Source organism: Hetaerina americana, unplaced genomic scaffold (assembly GCF_022747635.1).
Source record: "Hetaerina americana unplaced genomic scaffold, ioHetAmer1.1.p SCAF_3, whole genome shotgun sequence".
NCBI classification, from domain to species: Eukaryota; Metazoa; Arthropoda; class Insecta; order Odonata; family Calopterygidae; genus Hetaerina; species Hetaerina americana.
This window is the reverse complement of record NW_027286874.1, coordinates 27,246,753-27,269,822: the sequence shown is the minus strand read 5'-3', so window position 1 is coordinate 27,269,822 and position 23,070 is coordinate 27,246,753. Positions and strand designations below refer to the sequence as shown.

Sequence of the window (23,070 nt, the reverse complement as noted above, 5' to 3'; positions counted from 1 at the left end):
CATATTTTAACTATTTCTGCTAAGATTAAAAAATTATCACGGAAGAATGGATTTTAAATAACATTTTTATTGAGCAAGAATCCATTGAAATTACTACATGAGCAATTCCGCTACTTGTTCTGGAGTTCTGGGCATCAAAGTTGTTGGATTCTGGTACTGATTCACTGGATTGTGGACAGATTTGTATAACTGCCTATAAATAGCAACAATAACCTCATGTGATCTATGTTGTACAATGTGACGATGATTACTGCTGAGCAGAAGGCGAATTTGGTGCATTGACAGCATATCTGGCACAGCTAAGAAACTATCCAGCTTTGTCTGAAAGAAATTTAAGATATGCTTACAGCAGGAGAAACAAGGTTTACAGAAGTTCTCAAAGGAATATGATATTAAGAGCAAAAGACATACCAAAAATGAGTTCAAACAAGCAGGCTCCATCCCAGGAACTGAAGATAAAGGTCCAACATCTTGTTCTTGGAGAATGGTATAAATTGGGCCGAGATTAAGGTTAGCTACTAGGGAACTTGCTTGTTCTGAAGTTAAAGTATCCAACTGTGCATCACTCTGTGCCTAGTTTCATAATACAATTGGGTTAATTCAATTAAAATTGTCACATTTGATGACGATTTTATGTTATAAACCAAATTTATCAATTAAAGTATAAGAGTGGACATCTTTTAAGTTCATATTTGATTATAGTTGTTACTATACAGCATTTGATTTGATTTTTTTACTAGCCATTACTAGTTTAAAAAAATGCAAAGGAGGATCATACAAGTGTAAAATTGGTTTGGATAATATGCTCCAGGTATTCAAAGAAAAAGCACACATTCGTACCTATGCATGGATTCATTTAACTTATAAGAAAAAGTAAATGCTCTAAGAAGCAGAATGTAACTTTATTATTCATAATTTGTGAGATGGCATCCCGAAATTCCACAACAACACCTTATTAATGCAAAACTTAGCAAGAGAGTTTTTGTTCCCTTAGCATCTACAATTTTGAAATTAAAAAAAACTTATATAGTTCATTTATTCTTTAACAAAATCACCCACAAGGTTCTTTTAACTAATTTTCATATTGCAGAAGAAATCTTAAATTGAAACTATCCTATTATTCTTTTTGATGGTTTAAAAATGGATTATCCATATGCCCTAGTTCTTCTCAGGATGTTAAAGGAAACAATTGCTTCACTTTTGTTAGACAAAAAGGTGAGGAGGGAGAGTGAAAAAATATGATCCTAAAGTCAACAGACTTAATGAATGCAATCTCCAGGGTTTTTATTTGGACATACATCTCAGAATGCATCATTTTTCATGAAGGCGTAAATGTTAATGTGGCTCAAAATAAAGACAATTTTACAGAAGGCCCCAAAGCACAATACACAGAGATGTGGAGAAGAAATTAAAATCTCATCCATTTTAAGTAATTCAAAATAAAGCAAATTTTCACCCCCATAAAATATCCTCCTAACCAAATTAAATTAACCGAGATCAATTTTATGCCATGGTTGTGGTCCTAATGATGAAAGCTGGAGAGTAATTAAGGTTGGACATTAAAAAATACAAAGCAGTGTAGCGTAAAAAAATGAAAAATCATGCTTGGAGCTAAAGAGCCTTCATTTGTTCCATCAAGTTTATAATAACAAAAAAATTAATGTAGACTGGCAATTGTTTAAATGGAAAAAGCACACCCTCTATTGATGAGGGCCTGCACATGAAGACAAAACCCAGCCCTAGGGCTAAGCTGAAAAGATAGGATCAAGATAATTCATGTAATCTCAATTTTAATGCTCGTTATGTATATCCAACCTTATTTACAATTTGCTCATTGACATGCCTTGTGGCAAGTAATATATTGTAACCAGCCACACGAAGTAATCATCTCAAAGGCAGGTTTGATAGATAATGGTAGAGTTCACTACTGAGCATTGATCTGGTACGAACAAAACCACACAGATCGGCAGAAACTAGTATCATCTAGGCTTGAACTTAGAGCTCATCATTATTAACTAAATGGACTACTGTGTCACCTGATCTGAGGTAGTTGGGCAAAAAATCAAGTAAAACTACAGAAATACTTACTTGCAGCCTCTCTAATCTTTCATCCATGAATTCATAGAGAGAAAGTGTGGACTGTATATGATAAATACAGTTTAGAAGATAAACAGCCATATCAGTAGTTGGCAATCTTGAAGCACTCAGGTTAATTGCTTGCAGTAAAGGATCTGTAACCAGTGCAACAATCTGAAAAATAACATTTCCCTAATTGAAGTCAGCAGTAATTAATCACAGTAATACCATAATTGGGTTTATGATAAACCACTGAGTTCAGGATTGAGTATGATGCACTAACATTAAGGCTTGGGATGGCTGTAAGTCACTGGGAGATATTAAACCAGGATGAGCATTTAAAGTTTCCATCTTCTAGAATTGACTGGCCTAAAATCTTCTGGCACTCTGAGTTGAACAGTTTCCCACCCTACACTCATTGGTGGAGAAAGAATTTCCATTCTATTGACAACCATCCACTTACTATTATAGGCAGTTAAACATATTTGCCTGAATACATGCTGACAATGGAAAATTTTGCGGCACTTGCACTAAGATGAGTTTCATCTGTAAATGAGATTCCTTGCTGTAAGAAACTAGCAAAACCTCCTAATGGCACATCTTCATTCAAAACTGGAGACATTCAAAACCAATCTGTCTCTGACTGCAACTCTTCTTCTCTCTGACTGGACTTCATAAAAATGTCAAAGGCTAATTCAGGAAAAAGACTAATCAGCTTGTAGAGGGACTTATCTTGCCAATGGATCCAGGAGGAAAGCACTGTGATTCCATTTAAAAACTATGTCCACTGATGATCCTAAGTAGGTTTTGGGCATATGAGTAAATTTTCATAAGTGGTGAGTTGTGTCATGCAACTGGAAACTAGGAAGCAGTTTTACACTACATTTTAAAATATTCATTCAAAATTGGTGAATGGCAGACGGTTTTTCTTTCACTGCATCCACAGTAAAGATTAGTAAACCAAAGAAAACACTGTATGGCCACCCATATTTCTCTTTACATAATTATCCCACATTTTCTCCAGTATTTTATACTTAGAATGGATTATATTCTATTATAATGGAATGGAAAATCCATAGTAGGTACATGTTTCAGTTTATTTGTGTTCCCTTTTATGTCCAGATATCACAGTTAAAATTAATTTTACTACCTAACTAAGCAGTCAAATTTTAACATATGATTTTAATAATAATCATTCAAATAAGTAAAAGATGCAGTAATAGAAAAAGGAAAGAAATACTGATCTTCCATTAAAGAAACTGATTGGTTTTGATCACTATAAAGAATGTTGTGGGCACACTGAAACCAGTTGCGTTTCTCAATTGAATGGTAAGGCACATTAAAGAGAGCTTTTCATTTCCTAAGATATAAAATTCCAAAAATTTAGCATTCCTGCAACCAAATTTATTTGGAACACCTGATGGATGAAAATACCTACCCAATATACACAGATTTCACTGTACCAACTTTGGGGTGACTTTATTCAGTAACAAAGGAGATACAATGCCTCATATATAGCTGTCATAATTGTGAAGTAATCATTAATGGTTGAGTTGAAACAGTTGATTTGAACTATGAAATCATTACTTATTATGAGAAAGCAAAAAAGCCTATTTTTTAATGTGAATTCTTTTTGGATAGTGTATTATCATTTATTGCATATAGCCTATTAAGCATTCATAATTTGCCTAACAGAGTAGAGCCTTATTATTTTGATCTAGCTTGATTAGATGTATTGAATAAAAAGAGGCCAAGAGCAGTTCTTGATGAAAAGTATTGTACTTAAATGCTTTTGGGTCCACAGGATAAAATGTCCACAGTGAAACCATAAGCCATTACCTGGTCCTGTGACACTCTACCGTATAGTTTATTAGGATATTTTCCCCAAGATTGTGAAGTGTTCACTTAGTGCAAAGTTACAGAATCATTATGAAGACATCTTATTTCTGCTCTTGATTTTTTTACACAAAAACTCCATCCCAGAAAACATAATTTCTTTTTGCTAGATCAATGGTCTACATGAAATCATAGGAGAAAGTAAAAATGGATGTAGCATCCATGTTAATCTTGAATTATGAACTGTTACACATTTTTTTGACACTTTTGCAGACCAATATTGTTGGCCGACCAACTTAATGCAGGGCTTTTTCCTAAAGCATATTAAGAAGGAAGCTTACTTACCCTAACCATATCATTTACTATTCCGTTGTTAGATTTTGAAAACAACCTTAATGTCCATTATGCTAACCACTATAAATGAGGTACACAAATGAGAAGTCAAGGCCGTATAAATTGGTAAATTTTGAGTTGGGGAGGCAGGCAGTGGAGGCTGACCTAGAGAAGAGGAGTAAAACAATGAAAACTGTGTACATTTTCAAGTGCCTACTCTCCTCTTTAAAGACCATTTTACGCACCAAGTGAAATACTTAAAATTGTATTCAGGGGCTATAACTGCCATTGTATTTTTAACTGAGTTTTCCAAGTGCTCTCTCGAAGTTACAGAGTGGGTGGAGGGTGGCGCAATAAAATAATTTTCGTCAGAAGCTTGACTCCGGAAGTACATGTTTTATATCCTTTGAACTACAGAAATGATTCTCAACCGATAGTTTATTTTAATTACCTTTAAAAGATCATTTTTGCGATCTTCTCCAACACTAGTAACCGACAGGACATCTTTCAACATTGCTAATGCATGCCCAAGTCCAGGGGGTGGGGAAAGATCTGGTGGTGGTGGTTCAATTTTATCACATAATTGGTTCACTGCTCCTTTAAGAGAGGTTAAGAAGGTCTGCATTCCTAACTGATGAAGATCATTCAAAGTAATTTCGAGAAGACTTCCAGGAATGACCTGAAAAAATTTATCAAATAATATTTATTGATTGACAATAATTTGTAATAAAATAATGATTGATGTTAATGAAATTAGAAATAGTAAATGAGATGACAATATCAAGATCCAACAAGTATACTTTCATCTAGCTAAATAAATGCTCAATAACATTATTTCACAAGTAATAGATGACGAACAAGCCATCCCTGATCTAAACAAAACATTCTTAAAACATAAATGCAAACAATCAGGTCTCTTTTAATACATAACATATTCAATTAAAAATATTAAAATATTTGTCTAATTTTCTAATGTGAGTGACCAATAACTGAACCAACTAACATGAAACACATATTTAAGATTTTTGGTGTGTACTGACCAGGAATCAAAACAGTTTAAATGTCCAAAAATTGACATATCCAGGAAAAAATTACTAACTTGTGATATAGCTTGAAAAGTGCCTAATATCTGTAGTCAAGCAAGAGAAGGATATGACTAATATGGATATTACCGTTCAATTAAGATACAATGCAACAGAGATTATATAACTCTGTGAGAATATTAATAATAGAGTTCTGCAAAATACCTCCCAGATTCAAGCAAAAATAAATCAAACCCAAATCAGTGAGTCGACCAAATGTGCCGACCAACCAAAAGAATTGTAATACATGTTGAACATTACAGGCAGCCACTGATCACGTAAAAAATTACTCATCAAGGGGGAATGGTATCTTAGTGATGAGTTTGCCATCAAACAGCTTCATGCCTATCATTTTGGCTGACAGTACTTCCTATGCTATTGATAACAAGATACCTATTCTCACTCCAAAAATTTGTAAACATTTTTGCCAATGAATTCATAAGAATCTATTTCATAATTAGAAACATCAATATAATCAATGATTATCCATGAATTACAGATTAATATCAGCTTTTTCAATCATTTTTTGGCTCAGTGTGTCCACAATAAATTTTGAAAGTAGGTTAATTTATAGTATAGACTTAAAACCATTCACAAGGAAAATGAATTAGTTGAAAATACTGAAAAGTACTGTTAAAAACTAATGAATATACAGCACATGAATTAATGCTAATGCCATTGTTAAAAAACACTATGATTTGGGGTATTATTTCTTACTAATATATTACACATTTATTTTTAAATTTTTCATACCAAATAATTTATATTGTGATTTTATTATTAAATGTAACAAATACATATACCTATCAAACAAAAAAGAATATATTATATAAAGATGACTTTTACTCTCATTTGAAGTGAAATGCCATCCTGAAATGATGACATTGCACTTCAAACATTCCAAAATGTAAATGAAACTCTTTTTCATCCTGAACATAGATAAATCTCTTCATATTGAATTTGAAAAATTTACTTTGAAAAAGAGAATTAAAGATTTATTGAATCCCTAGCATTAATCCCTAGTTCTCATCTTTGATGTGCTCAAGCTTATCACTTCACACTATTATTAGATTACAACCCATAAATTACAGATGAGAGGATTTGAAAGACAAGAAATGGAAATGAAAGTATATACACAGAGAATTGGGAAGAAGAATGCATGAAGAGTTAAAAAATAAACAGAGGTGGGAAAAATATAAGGCAAAACCAGCATGGAGGAAGCTGCAGTTAAAAATAGAACACAAATAAAATACTAACATTTAAAAGGACACTCACACGGTGAATTGTTTTAGCTTTCGGCCTTCTTCGAGGCCTTCTTCAAGTAAGACTAACTTGAAGTCAGACAGTCTTAATTGAGGCAGGCTGAAAGCTAAAAAAATTTACCGTATGAGTGTCCTTTCAAATGTTACTATTTTATTTGTGTTCTATTGTGCCGTCCCAATATTATATAAATATAAATAATGCACACACACACACCAATGCACTAGTATATTTACGTATTAATTAGTTAAGCCGGAATTGATATGTCGCTACAATTCCAGGAATTCATTTACAGAATAGAACATATTATTTTTAAATAGGTTGAACAGCTTTTTCTTGAAAAAAGGTACTTTTGTTTCATATTTGATTTCATGGGGAAGTTTATTGAATAATCTTAAGCCCATTGCTTTGGGTCCATGAGCAGTATTGTGTGTTCTGACAAGTGGCTGGCGCAGGTGATTGCAGGTTCTTGTTTTGTGACTATGGTAATCGTGGTTGGACTTGTACTGAGAAAAATCACCCTTTGCATGCAAGATGACATTAAATATATATATATGCAAAATACTGGTAATAAACAAAGTCTTTTGAAGAGAGGTTTACATGGTGCATTGCAAGGAGCATTGCTCATAATACGTATAATCCTCTTTTGGATTTTGAAGATTATGCCCACATGGGGAGAGGAACCCCAGAAGAGGATACTAATAGTAACACGAGAATAAAAATTTAAGTATTTAAGGGCTGTAGTCCAAGAAGTTTAAGAGAAGGACGAGCATTCACAGCATTGTGAGACAAGGGGAAGCAGCAAACTCTGACTTAAAGGCAGCAGAGAACTTCATACGTAACTTCTAGAAACTCATAGATTCTTCAGGTTAACTGCCGCAGCTGGAACTTAATTGTGAGGAGATGGGTCTCTTCTAGGAAATGCCCAAGCAAACCTCTATTTGTAACCGTAAGAGTAGAGGAGAATGCTTTGGCCAGCCACAAGCTAATGAAAGGCTGTCTCATGTTACTATTTTGTGCCAATGTAAGAGGCAATTTCAAAATGAAATCCCAGTTTGTTTATCATTCAGAAAGTCCACCAGCCTTCAAGTCCCAAACAGCAGGCTGAATTAGATGTGGAGTTCATGGGAAATTGTTGCATTTTACTAGGTGTATGAAGCATCGCCCTAATAAGGCAGTGGGTATCCATGCCAGAAATTTTGAAATGATAATGCTGAGTATCAATTTTACAAATTTTGCAGCATTGCAAAAAAATGAATCTAGACAGCTTTCTAATAATAAGGACTTAGGCATGTATCATTAAAAATTGAAATTTTATTTTGATTCTTTAAAAATCGAGTTCGCACTGTTGGTTGCTTCATTCCATGATAAAAGAAAAGATGAACATGATCCTTAACTATGTATATATAAATGAAACAGTTTCTGGCGTCACTTGGTGGAAATTCTTCATATTGAAATTAAATTTAAAATACTTCGCCATTCCACATAAACCACTTTTATTACTACCTAGGTTTCGTTATGGTATAACATCATCAGGTCATGACCTGATGATGTTATACCATAACGAAACCTAGGTCATGGTCAGGTCATGACCTGATGATGTTATACCATAACGAAACCTAGGTAGTAATAAAAGTGGTTTATGTGGAAAGGCGAAGTATTTTAAATTTAATTTCAATATGTATATATAATTTGCTTTGAATAAACCTTGCACACAATTATTTTTTCCAGCATGGAATGCATGATCTTATTTCCTATTTATTTATACATGAAAAATTGTTTCACTAAACGAATGCTTTGCTTTCAGAGATAGATTGCGGCACGAATTATACTCATTGTATGAGATTTTACTGTTTGCAGAATTAAAGAATGGTTTACCATTGCTTTGGATGCAACGTTGTATTATAATAATAATAATAATACTTTATTCATTTTAAAAATGGTAAAACCATATTAAATGTCGTCAATATAAGTATTATTTAACATATAAACATACTTTCTTAAATGTGATGAAAATTGTCACAAAAGAATTCATCCAATGAGTATAGTGGGTGAGCAAGTAACCAGGTATATACCCTATTCTGGAAACTCTGGATACCATCTGATACTCAACTGAGTAGGCAGATAGTTATACAGTCGTATGTTCATATTGTGAAATGTGTTGTAAGTTGATGACAATCTACAATAAGTAGTATTTAGATTCGATTTACCTCTTGTGGAATAGTTATGGAGGTTGGATCTTAATTGGTAAGTTTCTAGATTAACTTTCACATGAATCAGAGCCTTAAAGATATACAAACAAAATGCAGTCATGATTCTATACCTAATAAAAAAAGGTTTGCAGGAATCACGTGGTGGTATATTAGCAAGAGAGCGAATAGCTCTCTTTTGCAGTAGCAAAATTTGTTTAACATGAGGGGAATGACCAACTCAACACCATAATTCAAATGACATTGAAAGAAGGCATGGTAAAGTGTTAAACGATACTCATTTGAAATGATAAAGTTGAGATTTCTTAACATATAAACAGCTTTACTAAGTTTATTACAGGCCTGACTGATGTGAGTCTCCCAATTAAGTTTTGTATCAATATAAATTCCTAGTATTTTAGCAGTTTCAATATCAGTTATTTTTGATTTAAGACTGCTCACAATATGCTGAGTTTTGTTAGTATTTAATTGTAAATGATTAACATCAAACCATTCCTTAGCCTGTTTTTGGGTAGCGCTAGATCGTAACTTTGCATCTTCTAGATGTTGACACTTTTGCACAAAAGTAGTGTCATCAGCATATAAAACAGATCTAGGTTTCATATTACAGGGCAAATCATTAATTATGATAATGAAAAGTACTGGGCCAAGCACAGAGCCCTGTGGTACACCACATTTTACTTTAAGAGCTGCAGACCGACAGCCATCAAGTTCAACCAATTGGTGGCGATCATCCAAATATGACTTCATTTGTTTCAGTGCAACTCCCTTAATACCATAATATTCTAGCTTTGTTAGTAATATTGAATGATTAACACAGTTGAAGGCCTTACTAAGATCACATAGTGTCACTGAGACTGATTCCTTTTCTTCAAATGCATTAATGACATAATTAACTATGGACTCTACTGCCAAAATTGTAGATTTCCCAGATCGAAAGCCATACTGGGATTTGGAAAAGAGATTATTTAACTCAAAAAAATTACATATTTGATCTTTCATAATAGCTTCAAAAATTTTACCAAAAACGGGGACTATGGAAATGGGGCGGTAGTTAGCTAAATCATCTTTATCACCTTTCTTATAGACAGGTACTGTTTTGGAATATTTTAGAGCTGTTGGAAAATCTCCTGTCTCAAAACATAAATTGACTAACATTGCTAATGGTTCCGCAATGAGCACAATAATGTCCTTTATTAGGGAGTTAGAAAGACCATAAATATCCTTACTGTTGGATTTTTTAAATTTTTTAACTTAAATAATTTTTAAATTCTTAAATTTTTTAACTTAAATAATTTTTTAATTTAAATAATTTTGTTAGGGGAGACAATTACATGTATAAATGGACAATTGTAATGGATGTATCCATCCAAAACCTAGCTTAACTGGTAGAATACCCATAATAACAATAATAATCCCCTAAAAAACTAGAACAAAAATTTTTCTACAGGTGATATGCAAAAAAAATGGCAATGAATGGTAAGACTTATATATAAAAATATAATGCTTTGCTTCAAGAGTGAGGCAAAGCATTATATTTGTTTATCAATTGAGTAAATAAATTAGTTTTAAGCACAATTTTAATGGGTGGTAAGAGTGACAGCATGCACTCATTGTGCATGTTCAGTTGAACACGAAATACACGTGTTATATTCACAATTAATTTATTTTCTGATATTTCAAGGATTAGCTTCAAGTAAAAGAAGATTTTGAACCAAAATCTACTTAATGCAAAGGCAAATCAATTTATTCAAATTATTCACCATTCAAAATTAAATCTGGCATTCTATCACTTAAGATTTCCTTACTAATTATGGTGGTAATAAGTGTTTGTGCATAATTTTATCCAGCCCTTGTTTCTAAAAATAATTCCAATGTGAATAAACTTGCGGTGAAGTTTACAATCTTTTCATTATCCATGTGAAAATTTTCTGGTTCCTTCAAATTCATGACAGTCATTACATAAACTTAAATAAAGTTAGAGAACACTGAATATCATGGAATAATGAAATGATATAATTGGGAGTAAAACCTTCATTACAAAAGATCTCATGTCAATAATGAATAGCCTTAAAAACTAACCTGCTTTAGCACATCCAAGTAATAGCGAAGTAAACTTGCCACAGCAAAAAGAACCACTGGTCCAGCTGCTGCAGCCATTATATGTTCTACACGAACTTTCAGTGGATGACATACTCCTTCAGTGATATTTGAAAGAGCACTGGAAATGTGTTCTGGCTTTTCTATGAAAAAATAAATACAACATTTTTAAATAATAAACATTATCATTATTTTAATCTGAATATTAATTGCCAGCAACTCCATACTATTTCCTTTCTTATGCAAACTCCATTCCTCCCTGATAGTTCTTCTGTCTAGCATCCCTCTTTAATTGTTCCCTTGTATTTGTCTCTTTGTAATCCTTGGAAGAAGATGCAACCCCCCTTCTATTATATTCTTAACAAATTCACTTCATGTTGTCTCCAATCCATCTGATTCTTCTTTCCTTATCCTGCTCCATATTGTTTCCCTCCATTATCCTTCCATATACTTTTTCATTTCTTAGTACATCTTTCCTATTAATCCTCAGCCTCCACCTTCAGCACAAGGTTTTTAAGCCTCATATTTCTTCTTGGTCTTCCATTTCAATGCCACATGCCCCTGATTCATAACAACCTACTCCATATGAATACTTCCACCCAATATTCCTTGTTAGTTAATCATCTTTGAGCATACTAGTCTTCGTGACTTTCTTTACTTTGCCACAGTGAGACCTTCTCAGCCAGAGCTGACTTAACCCATCAGCGCTGTTCTCAGTACATAATACATTGCAGCCGGCAGGCCTTATCTATGGATCAACAAATCGATAAGTGAGTTCTTTGCATTTACGCTTTGTCCTCAGGTTCTGTTCGTCTTTATTGCTTGACATGATCTCCCTATCTAATTTCTCTGGAACCATTCGTGTATCATTCTTTCTTTTTGTTTCATCATAACAGTTGCGAGGGCAAAAGGCATCACCACCATCTATAGTCTCAATTGTTAGATTTATTTCTTGAGAAAGAGAAGTAAAAAAGCCTTGTGTATAAATGGATTCCAAGAGGGATAAGCTTTTTTGGAGTGAAGATAATATAGAGAATTTTGTTAAACACCTGGACAGATAAGGAGAAGTGAGTATTGGATGTGATCTGACGGGGAAGAAGTCCAGGCCTCAAAGAAGATGTCAGGTGTGCTCTGCACAAGGTAAAAGGAGGGATACAGAGTACTGGTCCCCCGACTGCAATGCAGGCCTATATTTAGAGGATTGTTTCAAATTATATCACACAAAACTGAACTTTTAGAACAGAGGTTCTAAACTTAAAGGTAAATAAAGAAGTGAAAATATAAAATATAATGCAAGTTAAATTTTTACTAAATAGAATAAGCAATTTAACAAAAGGAAATTTTTTTAACAATATTCACAAAGATATTAATTATTTTCAACAAAGCTGCAACAGGGAGAGATTTTAGAAAAATTAAATACTGCGAATGGGGCCCAAGCATTAAAATATCTATACCGGCTTGAGGGGTTAAAGCAAAGCCATTGAGCTTCTTCCATTCCATTAGAAACAACTTTCAAGATACATGAAATTACCACTAGCAGTGATTTCACTCGTCTTGATCCAGCATCTTTGCTCTGCTATTGTTGAATATGCAAAAAGGAAAAAGCATTACCGTCAGAAGCTACGGTCAGCTAAACGTTGTTATAATGACCATAGGATCATTAACTCTGATAATAAATCTAGAGAAATCTGGAAAATTATTAATACCTCCTGAAACAAACCCAGGAAGTAGTCTCAAATTCAGATTAATGATTCATCAGGCATTATTATATCAGACTTTTCCAAACTTGCCCATAACTTTGCTGATCACTTTCAACCTTCTTCTATTGCTAAGCAGAGCAACTCTCCTAATGTAGAAGCCATTGCTGCTACCCACTCAAAGATCCTATTTCTCTATCCCCTCACAAACCTGAACTGAAAAATATACTAAAGAATCTAGGTACAAAATGAAGCTCTGGTTTTGAGGAATTCCCAGTTACATTATTAAGCAATCTATCGACTTCATTATGCAGCCTCTTCATTTTCTCTTGAACGAATTTTTCCGATTAGGAGTGTTTCCTTCTCATCTGAAGGTATCAAAAGTGATTCCACTTTATAAAAACAAGGGCGATAGACATGACAATAACTCCTACCGTCCAATTTCTCTGCTGAAGCAATTCAGCAAAATATTTGAGAAGGTATTCTATGTTAGGTTAATTTCTTACCTAGAGGTTTCCAATCTCCTTAATTAATTAAGGCCCATAAAAATGTGGCTGCATTTAAATTAAATCTACTTAGGTTCTTAAAATTAAAAATGTTTTATTCAATTGCTAAATTTCTTGATTATGCCTGATATGTGTCTTGTATCCACGAATGTATTTTGTCACTTTCCCATGACGTCCCCTGTCTCTCAGAGATGACAAGGTGATTTTTATTATATTGTTTCTTTCTTTTTGATTATTTCTTTCTCAGCTGTTAGTTTATATATTTAACACATACATATTACTTCATTAAAACTAATTTTTGCTAATTGAATGTCAAGGCACTCATTCTTTATATTTCATATTTCTATAAATGAAGTTGCCAGAGGTGTCTAATGAGAAGTAAAAACTGCAAGACAACTGGAAAGTTTTATGGAAAATGCTTAATTTCCATTAACTATTTAATGGTGTATACCCATATCAGAGGTGTAAAATAATACTACTTAAAACATTGTGGTTATTGAGTGTGAGTGAGTCGATCCAGCATATTATCTGACAAGGGTTATAAGGGAAGTAATGAAGATAAAGGAAAAATATAAGAATGAAATAATGTCTGATAAAGAATGTTAAAAAGGAAAAGGCTTAGGTATTGGTGAACCCAAAAAAGAAGCAACCAATATGAAATATTTAATATTACAGAAATGATAATTGTACGCAGTGCTGGTGGTGGCATTAGGCACAATAAATATTCTATCTGAATATGTACAATGGCCAATTATTTCAATTTTTAACTAAAGTATTTAACCCCAAGTTTGGTTTGATAAGTGAGGGTAAATTTCACCAATTACTTAGCACAATGGCAAGTAAAATTCGCACATCAGGATAGGAGACCCAGTTCCTTCCTCTGTGCTGCCTGTGATTTCCCAGGACTTGGTATCTGAAAAATTACACAGCCTGGGTAAAGAAGAGGGTGACCAGAGACATCACCTGTAATCAAACCTAGGACTTCCAGTAAATACCCACCAGACTTCCACCCCCCAAAATTATGTCTATATGAATATAAATACTAAGTATGTGAATCCCAAGACTTTATGAAATCATTTAGTCTAATATTTATTGTTTAGAAGTACCATTTTCCATCTGTATGTTTTACACTTTCATGTATATAGGCAAATATTTTTGCCATTAAGGAGGAATTAAACAACATTTTAAATTTTTCATGAATATTAGGGAAGGAATATACATATGATCATGAAACTCTGCTAATAAATTATCATTTGACATTTATGGTGTCATCATTGCCATCAATTATCATAAAACAGTCAAAATGAAATCTCTACAATTCTGTGTTATTTTACAAACTTACCATCTTCCTTGCAACTTTTCATGAGCATTTGAAGATTTTCTTCTTCAATAGGAATGCTTTGATGAAGCCAGGCCAACATATCTCCAACATATCGCTTTGGATCATCTGCATGCATTTCTATTGGTCCTGGTGTGCCTGTTGGGCTTCCCTTTGTCAAAGCATCTATAAATAACTTGACCATAATTGAACGCCTTGCTGTGGCATATTCATCCAGCACATACCTGAATTAAATTAGCATGTAGTTGTAAAAAACAACAATGACCAGCCAAAGGCTAAGCTTAAAATATTTACCCAGTAGAAACTGGTTTACCCCTCCTTTTATACACATGAGGAAAGCAATCCGTTACTTGGTCTGATTAACTTTTAATTTGACTATTTCAAGAGAAATCAGAAAACACTCCCCAAGCCATCAATAATCGCACCCATTGTATCTTGAGGGATATAATGGGGAGGTTTTTTGAAGAACTTATTTCTGTGCAAGGATCAACTCAATGCAAATCACTCCTCACAACAAGCACACACTCAAGTAAACTATAAACACTCAAATGTACAGCGGTTTTTCGTGGAATAAGTGATTTCATGTCTGGGACAACCACAAGATACAATCCCTCTACCTACTAGCACTTCTGCAGAGAGGGGTTTCAACTGCCCTTTAAAAGAGCATCATCATAAGGTCACACTTAAGGTGGTGATTAAAGGGAAATTAATTTCCTGCCATGGACCAACTTACCACAATCACACTGAATCGAACACAGGGTTCATCAAAGTGGTCCTGAGGATATTATCCCGCCAGGTGCCAGGGACTAGTTTTAGAAACAGAGCACTCATACAAGAAATTCACACACGCAAGCACACTGCCACTGCTCAATTCATGGTGTCAACCCAATAATAAGGGAGCTGTCTGGATGTTTTTCCCTATTTCTCTTCATTCAGACAAGCCATAAGGTCTCATATTTTGGTATTTGGATATTAATTATTATCCAAATTACCAATTTTATTGATAACTCATTAGTCACAACACTCACTGCATAAAGCTTACTAATACAGGCCTAGTATATAGAAATTAGCAAAATATCAACAAAAACCACTTTGCAAAGAGACCTTTAGACTCTTCACTGATTAAAAAACTTAATGTAAAATAAGAGTCCATTTAAATATTTAAGTTTTAGCTTATTTGAAAATTAAATGGACTATTATGGTCTGACTTTCACTATGCATGTCATTTTCACATCAATCATTAATATTCAATGACTAGTAAGACCTAGTAGTCTTCCTAAAGCCTCTTCATACACAATTTATTTACAGTCATGGAAGAGAGGATATTATGTCAAATGCTTAGCTTCTGTTCTGAAGTACCAATACTATCACAATAAATTAAGGTTAATTCAAAGAACTACAGGAGATTATGGTATTAATGGTATATATATGGTATGACTGCAATGCTAACTTTTAATGGAGTCATCCACTAATATGCATTCAAATGCAGACATTTCAAAGCATAAAAATCATTCACTTTGACCGGGAATCGGACCCGAATCCCTTAATGTCCATGCGAGTGCTTTAGCCAGTTAAGCTACAGAGGATGCCTTTGATGGAGTTCAAATCCCAGTCAAGGTGAATGATTTTTACACTTTGAAATTCCTGCATTTTAATGTAAAATAGGGTATTTGCACAGGTTTGCTGTGCAGGGATGAGAGATGAAAGACTCCTGTCTGCTAATACATATCAATAGTCTCTATCTCACTGAGATCAATACGCATGGAGAATAGCCATTTCCTTCACCGAAAACCTTTGGTTTTGCTGATCATAATGAATCTACACATGGTAGTAGATGAAGTACCCTGACATCTTATTTTTTTTCCTGACCCAGCACCACATCTTCAGGTAAAAGTCTCCAAAGAGTTCAATTACAAATATCAAATTGCTTCTTCCTTTACACAGTCTACCCCATACAACAAGGCTGTACATGGATGCACCTATAAGTACATTACTACATTCTGGATGAAACATGAAACCTAAAAATAAATACAAAGAGCCCCTTGAACTGAGTTTAGTAGACAACATCTTGAATTAACTTTACCCTTTGGTCATATCTTGATATCTACGGACCTTCAACATAGTCAATTCTAACCTGGGGAACACCAATGGTTGAACCATCATTACTTCACCTCTTTATTGGGACCATTGGACAGAATTTGGGAATCTTACACTTTCGGAGTAACCCATAATTGTGAAGCGATCCTCATAATTCTGATTTAATCCTTACTGGTGATCACTAAACCTCCATATGTATTCAGTGGGGCATTATTTTAACACCACCACTAATATCACAGCACTCCTAATTCTGTTGTCTCGTTGTGTTTGGTGGCTGAAAAACTAAGTCCACATTAGACAGTGTGATGTCACAATGGCATCTTCTACATGGTGATTGCTTCTCGCAAATGCCCTCTGTAGGCTTTTCACCAACTATTCAAATGAATACTTTCTTTGTTACTCGGGGATCGAGATGGTGCGGGGGCTAGCGTACTGGCTTCCCACCCAGAGGGCCCGGGTTCAAATCCCGGCGGTGTTGAATATTTTTCAGAGGTATCTCGATCCCTGCTTGAGGTACTTTGTGGAGGGCACTTTGAGTGAGTACGCCGTCCGTCGGATGGGACGTTAAGCCGCGGACCCCTTGGCGCCTTTCGTAAAGAGTAGGCTAATGCCGACGCCGGGTTTCTCTCCACCCTTCATCCTTTCCTATCCATCCCCTATGGCGCAAATGACCTCAGCTGTCGGTCGCCTCCCCTCAAAACTACTACTACTACTTTGTTACTCTCTTTTGTAGCACCTCATTTCTGTTGCCTCCGATCATATTTTTTCTGCTGCTCCTATTACCCATGTCTCACATCTGTTAGAAATAAGACTCCATATATCTCTTAACAAATTACTTATTTATGTCTATGCTTTTACTGTTGTGCTGCTGAACCATCATGGAGTACATGCACCATTTTTATTAGGAATTCTATGAGGACCTGGACTCTAAAGCTGAATCCCTGCACAAGTGTGATTGGAGTCAGCCAAACTCTCTCAATATCTATCTCCTGGTACTATATTCCCTTGCCATCCCCTCAAGCCATTTCAAGCAAAGAGTGAGAGGAGACAAATGTAGGGAGGAAAGTTTCAAATTGCCCCACCCTTTTATGAATACCTGCTCTTCAATTGCCTAAAAACTACTGTCATGTCAGATTCAGCCTGATACCCTTCCACAGTTTTCTTAGATTCACACTCTTAGATCCAATGCGTTGAGAATAGGCAACACATTAATTGGAGCTTTAAAGGTCTGTCTGTTAGTATTGGAGAAGAAATATTACGGCTGATAACATCTTGGAATCCAGTACAGAAGGGATGATCACAAAGTGCTTTTAGAAAAGTGGAGAGATCAAGTGGATGGAGGATGACATATTCCATGCATCTCAAGTTGCAGAAGATGAAATTTAATCATCCCATGTTCGTGATACTACAATAAATATGGAGGAGGAGTTAGAGAACAAATGCTTAAATGACCTCAGTGGTGATTGGGAAAAAAAACTACAGACGGCTAAGAAGGTAAGCGCTTTAAATTTTTTATATAACATCCAAGTGCATACATGCAATACAAGTATTTGATTGACATTACCAAGAATTTATAGGCTAGTGATTAATAAAGCAACATATTTTAATAAATCATGAAAGCTAAAAAGGAATTCATGGATTTACTAACGTCATTAAACATCAATGCTACCAACAGTGAACCAACTAGATTGAGTGCTAGTTCTCAAACAGTTTTAGATAATGTATCAACTAATATCGGCCTTGAACTAGTGCAAACAAATACCATTAATGCCCACCTATCAGATCACTACCCACTTCTTTCTACAATTGCTGTGTCTAAATCCAAAGATAGTAAAAAATACTACAAAAGGTATTTCTCTGATCAGAATATGATCGCCTTTTGTGCCTTATTAAATTCTCACGATTTGTTTTCCTTGAAGTCCTTTGACCGAAGTTTTGAATATTTCTATTCCACCTATCTACATAACTTTGAAATTTGCTTTCCCGGTGTCCTGAAGCATACAAAAAACTAAAGTGCCTCTGATGAAATTCGTTGGCTTTCGAAGAAAATGAAAGATGCCCTCTGAATAACAAGAGTAAATCAAATCCAGCTGACCACCAGGAATATTCCGTACTCAAGAAAAGTTATCACCAAACCTTACAGTGTGCTAAAAAATCTTCCAACAACCATAGATTTACCAATACAGACAATAAATCTAGAGAGATTTGGAAAATTATTAACGAATCCAAGGGTCCACATAATTTACAACAAGATCTTCAACTGCAGGACTCAGCTGGTAATGCTATACCAGATTACTCTAAAATGGCCTCCATTATGAATTACTGCTACCTATCCCATCAAAATCCCACAGTTTCAGTCAATTCAGCTAATTATTCTCATATTCCTAACTCATGTAATTCATTATATCCCATGTTCAGCCATGGAACTGACCAACATAATCAATAAATTCCCAAACAAATTAGGTCCTGGATTAGATGACATCCCAGGGATAGTCATAAAAAGGTCGTTTAATGCTATTAAGGATCAGCTGCTGTTCTTAATTAATGAATCCCTAAAAACTGGAATTTTCCCGAGCCCTCTTAAATCAGCAAAAATTGTGCCAATATACTAAGGGAATGGTTGCAAAATGGCAATGAATTCTTATAGACCAATATCCCTGTTGAACCAGCTGGGGAAAATATTTTAAATAGTTTTTATCAACGTCTTGTATCATATCTTGAGACATATAAGCTATTATCCACATCTCTACATGGATTTAGGAAAACAAGGTCCACTACAACAGCCACATATCACATGGTGAATCAAATACTTTCAGGATTGGATAATAGAACTGAAACTTTAGGATTATTTTTCAATTTCAGTAAAGCTTTTGACTTCGTCAATCATCAGTTACTCCTATATAAACTGAAATGCTATGGTATAAGAGGCACGCCCTACAAATGGATTGAATCTTATCTAAGTGAACGGCATCAGTATGTTGAGCTCTCAAGAAATGGCTCCAAATTTGTTTCCCCTGGTAGAGAAGTAACACTGGGTGTTCCCCAGGGTTCTGTACTTGGTCCTATTTTATTTTTAATCTATATCAATGATCTCCCAGACAATCTTAAGTTCGTTAAGGGGATAGACCCAATACTGTATGCTGATGATACAAATATCATTGTATCAGCCTCCTCAGTAGACAGCTTGACAGAAAGAGCAGCCGAAGTAGCTCAGATTTTCAATGAATGGTGTCTTCATAACTTTCTAAAACCCAATATAAATAAGTCCAGCCTGATTTATTTTACACCATGAATTTTAATGACAAATCACTAGATTTGTCATTAATATTAAATGTGAACTATGAAAGTACTTAAGCAATTTTTCCTCCAATTACCCACTATCTATTTTCAGGATAAATAACATTAACTCAATATAATTAATGGTTTCTGGCGTAACATTATGGAACCGATTCATTATAAATAAATGAAAGGACAAACTTTGTAGTTCCACACGAAAACGATTTATTCACACGACCCAGGTTTTGAAGTAAAATTATCTCCACCCCACCCCCGCCCTGGCTGTATATATAAGAAGGGCTGCAAATGTAGAGAGCTCACCTGATGATGAAGTTTTACTTCGAAACCCGGGTCGTGTGAATAAATCGTTTTTGTGTGGAACTACAAAGTTAGTCCTTTCATTTATTTATAACATTAACTCTTTAAAGTTCCTCATCCTATTGCTTAATTCCAGATAATTTCAAATATATGTCCATTCATGGGTTTCAAAGAGACAGCGATAGCTGGCTATCCAGGGTTATGGATCTGGCAAGGTGTATGGATACCCACTACGTAATTTTTAATTAGCCTCATATTGGAGAATTTCATTTAATATTACTATTTTGCTGTTAACTTTTATTTCAGGTGAGTTCCTGAATATCAAAATATCACTAAAAACATTAAAAGTTTTATTTTGCCAACTCTCAATGTTCCTAACTTTCTTTTGCTATATTTGGTACCTATTTCAGGGAATGAATTAAGAAGGTTTTGAGGATCTGGAGAAGATCCAAATTAGCACTAAATTTCTGTGAATGCTGTGGTGGATTCCACAGTCAAAAGGGTTTAAGTTTTCTATTAATTTTCTACCACCATAAGGAAACCAACCCCCAAGTGCTAAATGATTGGCAGGCAATTATTTCATCAATGTATTAATTGATCACTAATATTATTTAAGAGGAGCACAATACGATCATCTTAGAGCACAGTTACCCCTTTCAATTTCACTTTGGCCTGCCAATGTAATTTTTCTCATCCCTTATAGATTTAAATGACATATTTGGAATTAAAATGCCATAAGAGCCATCAACTTGTAGGCTATAGTTTGATGGATGACCTAAAATAGTCTACCACACACTAATAAAAGCTTACCGATAGGTGAAAACTGCATTTATAGGTTATGGTAGGCAGTTGCTTCTGCTGTGCCACCTGCTTTTATAATGAAACTACCCAGAACATGGTATATTTTGGATTTTGATGAGTGTATCCAAAATGTTTTTCATAAACTAATTACACCCAAATGCAAGTATTATCTACTATTTCTTCAAATTATAATACAATGGCAATCGAACTACATTCTCTCTAACCACAGTTTACAAAATAATATTAAAATTATAGATTCTTCATTAGTTCATGTTTCAATGTTAACATACTCTAATATTGAATATCACCGTAAATATGTCAACGAGTGAATTACAACTTACTTGAGTAAAATTGGTCTTTCCTGAATGTATGACATGGCTTGAGGAAGTAATGACATATTTTCAGCAGAATCTATGTTCCGACAGTGAGTTTGTGTCCATCGGTACAGCCTTTCCAGAGCAGATTCCTAAGTTTGAAATGGGCAGGTCATTAAATAGAGGCTCATAATGCTTCACATAATGAACACCTTTATTATGCAGAGGCAGTTAGAAATGCGTGAATATTATTCAAATAAACCTGATAATGTGTCATTTGCTCCATGATTTCTAACGCAGCAGTTTGATGTCCTGACTGCATCAGTGTGTTACACTCCCGGTGAATTTTCTTTACTTTTTCCAATATCGTAAAGAACTCAAATGATAATGGTGCATCTCTTCCTCCTTTAAGGATGGCCTGTTCATATGACGATAACTGAAAATTCTGCAAAAACCTTTCTGCCAGATCTTGCTCCATTGATATTTTTCGGCTGTCGAATGTGAGGATATGGAATCAAAACATTGACAAAGAATACTAATAAATAATAATAATAGTAATGTATAAAATTATTGCAGCAAATACATATATTTGGTGTGAAAAATATGGCGGTACCTTTCCGCTTGAAGTTTTGTCGTCTGATTTATTAAGGAAGAAGTCTGGGCCTTGGTGGTTTGTAGTCGCGAATTCATATCTGTGAGCATCATATTCATTGATTGCACATCAACATAAATGCTGTCAAGTGCCTCTTTCACATCACGGAATGCAGACAAGAACTCCTGGAATAAAATATTAACTGGCAATCTCATATGCTACTCCCGTAATAATTTAAGTAATGTATAATTAATATATTCCGAATTTAGACATAAAAATTCACACGGCACAGGGTACGAAGATAGACCATATGAACGACTGCGTTTATAACAGTTTATGTCCCACTTTAAGCTAAATGTTATCCTTTAACCCTCATATGTCAAGTAAACCTGGCATATGTCATGTCAACAAACATAAATGGGCCATCCCGGCTGTGCAAATTTCTGCTACTTAGCAGACAACAGAAATAAAAACTATAACTATATATGGCCACGGTGACCTATACTCAATGTACCAATTTATATACCAACGTTGCATGAAAGTATTTACCTCGTTAATTGAAAGACTGCGCTTCTCAATCTTGCTACGCAAATTTCTTCTGGCTTGAAAGGTATTCTCTGTGAAAAACGTTGACAGCTCTTTGAGCGCCTCGAGGGTATCCTGAAAGAAATGGGATGACAAAAGTTAATAGATATTAGATTATTAAAAGGTCTCAATATTTTATGTATTACCTTATCATTTTCAATCCGAGTTTCTAGAATTTTATTAAGCTTCTTTGAAACTTGTGATGTCGCATCTGATTCCAGTGGAACTTCATCTTTTGGATTCGTTTCCATTTCACGAGAAACGGAATAATCAACACTGAGGAAGGCTATTCAAACTGAGAGCACAATTTCTTCATTCCTCCGAAAATATTAAAATAACAAGTATGTCTCGTCCAGCCACTGACGTTTCAGCTTACCGGGTTTAATGTGATCAAGTTGTCACCAATAATTCCTTTCGCTTATTCCGCCTTCAGGAGCCACGTTAGTCATATTCCCGCGCCAATTACAAATTCTTTTAATGGGAGACTCATCGGTATGTTGTGAAGAGTGAATTATAAATTATAGTTTAAAATTTAATTTACATTTATCTAAACATTATTTCTACCGCCATTTGTTTTCTATAAAAATGTGGTTGAACAGAATAAGAATATTAGGCAATTATTCTATTTTTTCGTTTTACTACCGGCAG

General features: G+C 34.5%; 1 protein-coding gene across 1 annotated transcript; it reads right to left on the bottom strand.

Annotated features, from left to right (window-relative positions):
- Positions 1–47: 47 nt before the first annotated feature.
- Cog6 (conserved oligomeric Golgi complex subunit 6) lies at positions 48–22,838 on the bottom strand. The gene is made up of 11 exons (XM_071587477.1): positions 22,569–22,838; positions 22,387–22,497; positions 21,859–22,022; positions 21,508–21,736; positions 21,273–21,397; positions 14,443–14,663; positions 10,880–11,040; positions 4,697–4,924; positions 2,089–2,250; positions 412–573; positions 48–321 (listed from the first exon to the last, which is right to left on the bottom strand). Exons 1-11 carry the CDS (start codon positions 22,671–22,673, stop codon positions 94–96), a joined length of 1,896 nt encoding a protein of 631 aa, XP_071443578.1. The 5' UTR covers positions 22,674–22,838; the 3' UTR covers positions 48–93.
- Positions 22,839–23,070: the final 232 nt, after the last annotated feature.

What these genes read in the sequence shown, in the direction of transcription:
- Cog6 (XM_071587477.1), bottom strand. Translation starts at nt 22,673, where the DNA reads ATGGAAACGAATCCAAAAGATGAAGTTCCACTGGAATCAGATGCGACA. An exon ending in GCAGTCTTTCAATTAACGAG is followed by an intron (nt 22,023 to 22,386) that starts GTAAATACTTTC and finishes ATTTTATTCCAG; the next exon opens with GAGTTCTTGTCTGCATTCCG. An exon ending in AAAGATTAGAGAGGCTGCAA is followed by an intron (nt 574 to 2,088) that starts GTAAGTATTTCT and finishes TTATGAAACTAG; the next exon opens with GCACAGAGTGATGCACAGTT.